The 11124-nt window shown below is 38.1% G+C and overlaps 1 protein-coding gene across 1 annotated transcript in view; it reads left to right on the plus strand.

Moving 5' to 3' along the window:
- LOC140239292 (major facilitator superfamily domain-containing protein 8-like) overlaps positions 1-8821 on the plus strand; it is a 31694-nt gene extending 22873 nt beyond the window's left edge. The window contains exons 7-12 of the mRNA XM_072319169.1: positions 1835-1908; positions 2385-2468; positions 4058-4190; positions 5553-5675; positions 6719-6849; positions 8690-8821. Coding sequence (XP_072175270.1) covers positions 1835-1908; positions 2385-2468; positions 4058-4190; positions 5553-5675; positions 6719-6849; positions 8690-8821 — 677 coding nt within the window. The remainder of the gene's footprint in view (positions 1-1834; positions 1909-2384; positions 2469-4057; positions 4191-5552; positions 5676-6718; positions 6850-8689) is intronic.
- The last annotated feature ends 2303 nt before the right edge of the window (positions 8822-11124 follow it).

An 11124-nucleotide genomic window follows, 5' to 3' on the forward strand; every position in this document is an offset into this window, starting at 1 on the left:
TACAGATGATCAACCTTAAAATGTTTTCCCAACTCTTTTGATTTTATTGACTTTAACCCTATTCTAACTGGGCTATTTGAGATCAAGTTTTTACTGAGGGTGGGTCAATTTGACCCCCCCTTCAGATCTCGGCCGCCGATTGTGCGATCGCCGCGAAATTTTGCCTGAAGATAGAGCTGGATGTCAACTACAAGATAACATGGTCATACAATAGAGAAATATTGCCTTTCTATTTTTAATGAATTAATTATGCAAATTTGTGCATGAAATCATATTTTCACCTATAACTCCATTAAAAAGACTGGAGGATTGCTAAATTTTTGTGTCAGAATCCTCAAGACACATCAAACAATTTTCTTGTAAAAAATTAGCACAATCGAAATCAATTTCTTTTGTTTTTTATTGTTTTGTTAATTTCTTATGTATTTTATTGTTTTTTCGACATTTTGTTTTCTATTGTTTTTTTGCCAAAATTTGTTGCACGCACTTTTTCAGGCTTATCTACACTAGAATTGATTAATTTCAATGGTTAAAAGTTGAAATAATCTAATTTATATCAATTTAACCAAAAAACACAATTTGCATTGGATTTGCACACGATATCATGAATTTGAGCTGTTTTTTGGTTGACATGCATATGCAAAACATTACGTAACTTCAAAACGGTGTACCCGGACGTCGCAAATTTGGTCTCAAAATATGCGGGAGACTTCAATGAAAAAAGTCGTGAAACGACGCGGCAAAATCTTTGCGCGTTGCGAAATCGTGGCGCGAAACGTCGAGAGGGGGGTCAATTTGACCCCCCCCCCCCCCCAGTTAGAATAGGGTTAAAAAGAATATCAAGGCTTAAAACCCTAACTGCACTGGAGGGGGGGGGGGGGGCCTCGGAGGCCCCCCCCCCCTCGACATTTCGCACGATTACTCTGCAACACGCGATGCTCTCACCGCGATGCTCCATAACTTTTTTCTTTTGAGTTTCCCGCACATTTTGACACCAAATTTGTGACGCCTGGGGGTACGGTTCTGAAGTTACATGACTTTTTGTACATGCACGTGAGGCCAAAAATGGCTAAAAAATGTGATTTTGTGTACAAAGTCAATGCAAATTGAGTTTTTTCACTTGGTTCATATAAATATGCTTATTTTTACTCTCAATGGCTAAAATTAGTTTGTTTTAGGAGTATTATGCTTCAAAAAGTATCTGTGACAAATTTTGTTACAAAAAACAACAAAACAAAAGCTCGAAAAACAAAGAAATACATAAGAAATTCATTAAACAATAAAATAAATAAGAAATTAATTTTGATACCAAATTTTTTTTCAAGTACATTTGCTAAGAATGCCACAAAGATTAATCATACCAAAAATGAGCACTTTTGGATCTGTATTTACTGATTTAGATGAAAGATTCTGATTTCTTGCATAAATTATCATAATTAATCAAAATAAAAGGAAAGAAGACTATTTTGGAAAATTTTAAAAATACGATCTTGTAGATTACATCGCACACTACCATTGTGCAAAGTTCCACGGCGATCGCGGGATCCACGGCCGAGATCTTGGGGGGGGGGGGCCTTGAGGCCTCCCCCCCCCCCCCCCCCAGTCTTTGGAGCTACCAAAATAGCCCAGTCTTTTTAGGGTTAAATCCAAATTTCCTATCTTTTTTTGTATGCTGAATTTCAAGTGTGCTCTCTAATGATATACTTCCCAATCTAGTGTCTGCAGTGTCTGACAGTGTTAGATGATTTCATAATAATTGATGCTTGTGTGGTATCTCATAAAACCATGTCTTATAATTGTTGGAACACTCGTTTATCCTGTTATTTCTCCTCAGAATGCTTGAATGAAGAGATAGTTGTCATGCTTGCCGTGCAATTTGTTTTCTACTTCAACCAACCTGGTCTAGAGGTGAGAAACACATGAACTCATTGTTTACTAATCTTGCAAGAAAAAAAAAAGATAAGTCCATTGAATGAAAAAGGGCCACTATATTCAACTTCACTACACATAGCTATAGACCAAAGCATAGTATCAGGGACTTTTCATTGCTACGCATATTAGACAGAAGACAGGAATGGGTATGCAATGTTGTTGAAATTTGTTGATTTTCTGAAATTTTGAGAATGGTCAGAAGAATAAGAGTAAAGAAAAAAAAATAAAATGAAAAGCAAAGAGTGGAGATTGTTTTTCTGTTCATTTTGCATTGGATACATGTGTACATCTACAAGTATATCCCACAATTCTTCTTGATTCTAAGCTTTTGAAGCATCAGAACCATTATTGATGTATTGATGACTTTCAACAAGTCCCATAAACACTGTCACTTTTCTGACTTTATCAACCCACAGTATCATTTGTCTTGTTCTTTGATTTGTTTTCTACAGACTGCTGTTGTTCCTCTTAATGAGCTCTACCTAGATTTCAATGAAATCGACAACAGTATATTTTACTGTGTGTGTGGAGTTGAGGTGAGTTGTATAAAAAGGAAGGCTTTCAATCTATGTCCGATTCTAGTCAACTGTGAAAAAAAAGAACAAAACAAAACAAAACAAACCTCTGAGGAATAATCGTTACGTCTTTGTGTGCCACAGTGCAATCTCCATGTGGCACTTTATTCCGAGACCACAAGGGATGAGTGCTTTTGGAAAACTCATTATTCAAAGCCATTAAATTCCTGTAGAACTAGTATGGTAGATATGCAGTACAGCAGAGTTTTGGAAAATATCGCAGACTTTGCTGTGATGTGAGGAACAGAGTTACTGAGTAGCTAGTGATGCTTTGAATGTGCTGTGGCATATTTTGATATTTTTTTTTTTTAATGGGTGTTTGTGTTGTTGTGCATCTTAACAATGTGTGCAAAGTTTGGTACCTGTCCACTGAGACAGGCAAGCAGAGGTGGCACACGAAGAGTTAATTAGCAGGTGTAGTCATGCCATGAAAGATAATCCTACTGGCTATATTAAAGAGGTTTCAAGGCTGTAATAGGTTTGCTCTGGCTCCAGTTCCCCTAAGCAGTTTTGCACTATATCCCTTTTCTCTTTTTTTTTTTTTTCCTTTTTTTTTTTGTGTGTGGGGGTGGGGGGATTTTTTGCTTGGGTTTATTGCAATGTGTTCCCACCATTCTATGTTTCTAGGTGCATATCGTCACTAGGGTGTCAAGACCTTGTATCTGCAATTTTGATGAAAATGACTTCTTTGGACTAATAGTTAAATAATGGGTTAAGTGATGTCCTGTCCAAATCCCAACTGTCTTACTCCAAAAATGAAGCCACCACACCATTTCAAAGGAAAGGCTATCCCATTCGCTATAGTGCTTTGGCCGCCATGGTTTTTTTTTTTTTTGGCTCTCCTGAACATTTGACATTTTGTAAATACAAGGTCTTCTCGCCCCAGGTTCTTCTAAGCCCCACATCAGACAAGATTTGGGCCGTACAAAGTAATTGTGACTGAATAATGCTACTGTTTATACTCGGGTAATTAAAAACAGAAGAATCCACAATGGGAAAGAACACTGTAAACTTCTCAAGGAAGTGACAATAATCCTCCCCCTCCCCTTTTTTGTAGTTTGCGGGGACATGAGATTGCACGCTGTCAGTGTGGGCCATGAAATTGGGGCAGGGTTGGGGGCTGCAGTGGTCCATACTTTTGCAGTATCAAAATTAATTGCAAACCTCCTGAAACCAAGAATATTCTGGATTAGTCCAAATTCATCCTCTGTGGGGGTGGTGGAGTTCTGCCTTGAGTTCACCACGAGCATTAACCCATTGAGGACAAGCTGATTTTGCTTCTTAAACGCACCTTTTTCTTTGACACCTGCCCAAGTATATGCGGGACTCGTCTTCAGCAGGTAAAAGACAAACCCCTTTCCCTCCCACCGTTCAGTCCGTCAACCCCTCATGTTCAATGAATCATTCCACAGCCCCTGCCTACTGTCTGTTTTTCACATCATTTAATCAATCAGCTGGATGTCAGAGACTAACATGAGACACAGAATGTGTATGAGAGGTAAAGAAGACATCCTCTTTCTCACTTCTGTCTTTCAAAACTCTTGTTTCAGCTGCTAATCTTCTTCTTGGTTGTCAAAGTGATCAGTAAGAAAGTGTCTGACCGCACCATCCTGCTGGTCGGCCTGGTCATCGAGCTGGTATCATTAGCCCTGCTAACTATCTTCGTCCCCAGGGCCATCGAACGTGAGTTGATGAAAATGATAATACAAAGGTCGCTTTTTAAAGGGATCGTATAGTTTTGGTTGAGACCTAATTTCAGGTTTCTAACATTTTTTTGGTGAGGTAATGAGAAACCTCTTATGAAATATGAAAAAGCATGTAATTCCATGAGAAATTCAATGTTTATTTGATGACAATTGGTTTTGAGATGGCTGAGATATCCAAAACAGAGCGATTCTAATAAATTGTGGGACCCACCTTTTATTATGATCACTTTGTTTTACTTTGTTTTTGGATGTTTCAGTCATTCCAAACCCAATTTTCATCATATAAACTTTGAATTCCTCTTAACCCGTTGAGGACGGTTTGATTATGCTACAACACGCATTTCCCATAGACGCTTACCCGAGTATACTCAGGACTCGTCCTCAACGGGTTAATAAAATGGTATGCTCTGTACTGTATCATAAGTGTTTTCTTTGTATTTCGCAAAAAGTTAAAAGCCCAATTCTCATCTCCACCAATACTGTACCAAAGACCACTGCCCCAATAGGTTACAGAAACATCATGCATTAGGGTTGTCTGTCCTTCCGTCTGTCCATTCATCTGTCCGTCCAGAAAAAAAAAAAGAGTGGGAGTACACATATATACTGTATAAGCTGTAATTTTCGCTAAGAGTTTGATTTTCGCGAAGTTGCCAAATCACAGTTGGACCGCGGATTAAACAACACGTGAAAATGTCACCATGTCCAGAGAGATGGTACACTAACTGTAGCCTCAATTTCACTTCGCGAAAACAACATATCGCAAAAATGTCCAAGACCTCCTCTTTTGTGAAAATATCTTTACATATAAATAACAGCTTGATATACAGTATCTGAAACTCTTTCATTCTCTCCTATTCCACACATTAAAAGCACATATCTTTCAATCCCATTCACTTGGTCATCCAACCAATGATCTACTGTTGATTTTACACAGCCACCCTTCCAGACTTTAAAGGTCCTATTGACCTTTTGGAGCAGTGATTTAAAAAATTGTAAAGATATCACATTTGATGCAAATGTGTAGGTTTGTTGTGTCACAAAACATCCTACCATATAACATTTTCGCAATAAAGCCTTAAGTATAAGTAGATATCAGTATTTTTCTCATTCAACCGTATTCTGTAGACGGTTTAGTCTGGAAACATTTTTGTTATAACTATTTGTCACATTTTGTGTATGTAACAATACTTAATATCGATTATACGGATTCAAATTTTTACAGCGGTTGTTTATCTCGCTAACTCTCATCTTAAAGCACTAATGCTGGGTTTTTGTTTCTTCTGCAAATAGTAAATTATGCCTTTAACCTCTTGACTCTGGTTAACCTCTTGTTTTGCAGATGATCCCAAGCACAACTTTGCCATGTTTATCATCCCCTGCGCCATCCAGGTCTCAGGCCTCGCCTTTCTAGCCGTCTCCATCATCTCCCTCTTCTCCAAGATTGTTCCCGAGAAAATTCAAGGTGGGTAGGATCTGTCTGTGGTGCTCCGACCTCTCTGACCAACATGTCAGGTGTACATTGTATGCACAGTCAACCTCACGTAATTGGACCTCGCACAAGTTCAGATATTGGCTAAGTCGAAGAAGTGTTCAACCCTGGATTGCTATAATCATGTGTTAAGTCAAATACAGATATGATGTGCACAGTATATAAGACGAAATTCATGTAAGCCAAGGGAATTTCCCCACTCCCATTGGTTTGGACTGAGGTGAAGTTGACTACTTAGTATTATGCTACCTTGCATCACAAAACTAACAGGAAATGCTCAAATGAGTTTTGTTTGTTTTGGTGTTGTTGTTTTTCTTTTCTGTTCAGGTCATTGTTTGAAGAGATTATCAGTTTCAAAATGAAGAACTACTCATCAAAGTTAGATATTCCGAACAAACAGAAATAGTGATTGAACATCCAAACTGTGGAGATGGTACCTTGTGAAGAAATGAGTTGTGAAGTGATTACTTTCCTCCACTCTTTCCTCAGCCTTCCTTTGTATTGTTGTATGTGCATGGTGCCACAAACTGTAGTAGTCTTCTTGTCAAGCGATGGCTGCACCAGAGCTTTGCAAATTCACAACTTTTGGACTGATCGTCCGGTTTCCCTCAAACTTCACTGATGTGTTCAACTAGTATTGCTGCATTCACTCACTCCACACATTTATTTGGATGAGCTTGTCCTCTAAAAGTTCCGAGAAAACAAACATGCGATGAGCTCAGATCTCTGATTTTGCGTAAGCTTTCTCGGCAGACAAAGCTCAATTTCTCCTGCTATTGATCCCTCCAGTATGTGTATATCCTCCATGTACATATAAGTACATGTTTGGTTTTCATTCTTCTGTAATGTTGCCCCGTTGAGATACACGTGGCGCTCAAGTAACCTGAAAGCTCTCTGGAGGGAATCTAAAATGTATATTTTTTATTTTCCTTTTTCGTTGTTGATATTGGCAGCCCTGCATGTTTGAATGAAACATTCCTATCATCTCGATGTGCTTGTGTATTTCAAACTTCCAGGTTTCAGTCAGGGCATCCGGCGAGCAACAGGTGGCCTGGCCACCATCATGGGCCCCATATGGAGTGCAGCCACGGTGGAGCGACCTTTCCTCATGCTCATCGTTATGGTGGTACTCTTCGCACTGGCGCTGGTAAGCACTATCATGATATCTTGATAGTTCATGGGAAGCGAAATGAAGTTTTGTAGTGACCTAGTTTGAAATTGTACAGTATGAATAGTGACAACATTGTGTGATATTACTTTAGATTCGACATAATTATTATTCAAGGATTTACCCAAACACTCCTTCTCATTTCTATGATTGCTTCCTTCCTTGAAAATTTTGTCTGTTTATATGCTACGTTCGCACATCGACTCAGTCGACGGCGAGTCAAATTCGCATATTCTGCTCAAACCTGCAAACCTGCCCAAACCAATCAATAAGTCACCAAATGACACAGTATAATAAAACCGTTTCTCACAATTCCATTCCTGCCACTTGTACCTTGTATTTCATTGATTGACTATCTAGTGGTATTCCCTTCTGGATTTGCAAGTAAAATCCAAGTTCCTGTCATTGTTTTGTGTGCAGAAGTCATGTAAGAATATATGAAAGCACTAATGCTGGGTTTTTGTGTCATCTGCAAATGATAAATTATGCCTTCAAAATTTTGTTTAATGAGTATGCAGCCTAGTTTACCGCACTCAGTACGCCATGCTATGCAATTCTATGCAGGCTTTGTGCGAAAGCCCCTTTTAATAGATAGAACTGATGTGAAAAATCCTCTCTCCAATCCTCCCCACAAAGCAAAACAAGACATGACAAAAAGGAGAAATACAGAAACCTGAGGTGATATTTCTGTTGAGCTTCATAATTGAAATTCCAATAAAGTATCAGAATTACTGTAATATAAGATATTTTCACCGCATGAAGTTTTTGTGTATTGCCTGTGGTATTTACTGCATATAGTGTGGACAAGAACTTTGTATGCAGTTTGATTTTGTGAATGTTGGCTCTCACAAACTTTGCAAAATTAAAGTGCCCGCGAACATTCCTAATTTTACAGGGTAAAAAGAAGAGCATTCAAGATTGATTATAAGCATGCAGCTTTGAATTGTGACAAGATAAATGCCAATCATAGTACATATAATGTATATTGATGTAATCAGATTGCCTGTAAAAAGCAAAATGGCAGCCGTGGTATGTGAAGTAGAGATCATACAGTATGATATGTGACCCAGCATCGCAAAACCGGCAAAAAGTCGCCAGACATGGATTTTTAGTTAAGGGCAGATTCTGAAATAGCAGACTCTAAGCTTTAAAACGATGTATAACTCCATTCAGATGGACACTCCTAACATATCTAAATACTGCAAAGAAAGCTTACAATCTCGAAACGTGTGAACTGAGAAAAGAGGCTCTGAAGTACAGGGTCTATTCAAGCACTTTAATTTGTTAATACCAAACCATTCTGGCTGTGCCATGAATGGGACAAAAAACAGGATGTAAGCTGCTGTACCAACAACAATGCAGGGATTATCAGATTAAGCTGAAATTGAGAATGTTCTATTAACACATTCTGTCCATGATTAATACCAACTTTCAAGGTGGTAGCACCATCCTTTCAAAAGTTATTAGAGTTGAAAATTAAGGGTGTTCAAAGGAATTTTTTTTTTTAAATGAAAAGGAGCCTCTATGACTTATACCTAATCACACTAATCTACAAAAGAAGGTTGTAGAAAAATTGCTGGAAACACACTTTTCCAGTAATTTTATGACCCCAAACTTTAGAGTAATGTAGAAGAAGAACAGCTCTTGAATTGACTTGGTTGGCCCATTTCACCGTTTTGGAGTCCTCACATAAAATCAAGGGGTGCAACTTTTTGTTGGTTTTGTGATGCACGGTTAGATATACAGTAATTAGGGCTTATGAGTGTTATGAGTGACTTTACAGCAATGAGCATTTCTGTTTCATTCTGCCATATTTCAGCTGATGGTGTTGGCATCGTGGAAGAGACTGAAGACAAACTACAAAGAGATGCCCATCCCGACCTCAGACATCCTTAGCGTCAATAATGAGACGGAACCATTACTACCGGAAGACAACAATATAGTAACCTAAAGACACCATAAAAAACAGAATATCATATGCAATGTAAAAATCAAAGTGAATTATATGAAATGAAATGGATGGTGTATGTTGTGCATGAGCTCACTTGTGGAATTGATGAAAAAAAAAATGCAAATTGCGAGCAATGCTCTTAGGTTTGTGAAACCTACTGTGTATATGTATAGTAGGTGATCTATCACTTGGTCTACTCCCGCTTTGTCTAATACCTGTTTAGCCTCAACCCAGATGGTCTAATCCCGTTTCATCCACAACCAGTTTGTCTAGTGACCATTTAGTCCAATTCACACTTATCCTCATTTCCAGTTGGTCTACTTCCAGATGGGCTATGCCCATTTCGTCTAATACCTACAGTATATTAGACAAAGTGGGGAAAAATCCAAGGAGACAAAATTGCAATCAGACCATCTGGTCATTAGAGAGAACAGTAATTAGCCAAACCGGACATTAGACTAGGTGACAATTAGACCAAATGGGCATTAAACGAAATTGATAGTAGCCCAAATGAGTTTAGCCGTAATGGTGTGAGACAAACTGGGAAGTAGACCATCTGATATTAGACCAAGTGGCAATAAACCATGCAGTGTACAAAGTAAACCTAGAGAAACAAAGACATCGCCGAGCTGTCGATCTAATACAGCTACAATCTATGTTGCTGCCTTCATACACAGCTGGTACATTGTTCAGTGACTTTGCAAAAGCCCCTAGATATGTTCATGCATAAATGTGATCTTGCCTCCCAAGGCCAGCAAAAACGTTGCCTGAATTTGCTGAACTTCATTGTTTTCTTTTGTTTTTTTCAATTTGGGTCAAATATGGAAGGGAGAGATTCTCTGCTTTATAATATTTAGAATAACACTGAACACTTCCATACATCACCTGAACATACAAGGACACCCCTACCTCCCCCCCCCCCCCCCCAAATGCACAAAAAAAATAAAAAAATATGCAAAATAAAACAAAATTCACAAGTAAAAATCCCTGCAGAAAGGTAGTACTTGAATTTACAAATCCTAACCTCAGACATTGGGATTGATAGAACTAGTATTAGAAATAAACAGTCACATTGAAGATTCAGCTCATGCAATGTCTTTGTTGGTTTTGTTGGTGATGCAGGACCACAAGTGTAATGTTGATAGGATGTGCATGTGATAATGATAACGGATGAGCTGTGAGTATAATCACAGATCAGAACATAATGAGTGAGTAAGGATGTCAAGGTGACTGCGCAAGGTTGCCGTCTTCTGAACCTTCAGAGGGCTGGATCGTCATTTCTTGAGTGTATGACCTTTCTCATCTTTATATTCCGCTACCCCATTCATGACTAGAAGAAAATAAAAACAACACCAGTAGAAAGCTGTGGATAAAGCAGATGCAAGGTGAGAAAATGGTCCCAGTTATGACTAGCAAAAACAAAGAATTAAATAGATAAATTTTGTATCTTCATTTCAGCTGGAACTTGCCCTCAAATGCCAGCCTTATTTGCTTTTATCTTGTTTTCTGCCTGCGTAAGACCTGTGTATTTTTCAGAACTTTATCATAACAAAACAACACGTACATACACACACACCTTTCTTGCAATTGAACCAAAACACCAGAGTAATATTTATAACGTCAAGGCACTTTTAGAAAGCAGTGCTTATACTGAAGAGGCCACAATGAATGAACATGAACATACAATTGTATAATCTCGTATGCAGTAGCATGATGATGCCATATTTGGCTATGATGATTAATCATATTATGAACGATGCCCATCATCTGATTGAAAATGAATTCATTTTGTTAATGCTGTACATGTATATCAAATTTAATGAAAGTCTTTTCTACATTGTACTGCCACAAACTAATCAAAGTGTATTAAAATCACCTCATCTTAACAACCTCGTAGATTGTAGCTAGTTGAATTGTCCTTTTTTGATGCATAGAATTTTATAGCAGTCCCTGATAAAAGCAGCCATATATGTGGATTTTTATTTTATTTTATTTTATTCAGTATTCCTTACCCAGGGTAGCCCCATCAGTGGTTTATACACTGTTATTCTCACAGAATAAGAAAGAACAACAATGAATTCAAAATACACAAAGTAACAAATCAAGGACATTCAGTTGTATGTAGCAACAGTTTGTATAAGCCAAGCAGAACTGTGTGTAAATAGTGCAAAGTAAGTCGTTGATGATAGTGGTACACAAATTCATTACATTACAGTTGAACCTCTCTTATCCGGCCTCCCTTTATCCGGATCTCTCTATTATCCGGACGCAATCTCCTCGTGATTTTTTTATCTTTTTTTAAT

Source organism: Diadema setosum, chromosome 15 (assembly GCF_964275005.1).
Source record: "Diadema setosum chromosome 15, eeDiaSeto1, whole genome shotgun sequence".
NCBI lineage: Eukaryota > Metazoa > Echinodermata > Echinoidea > Diadematoida > Diadematidae > Diadema > Diadema setosum.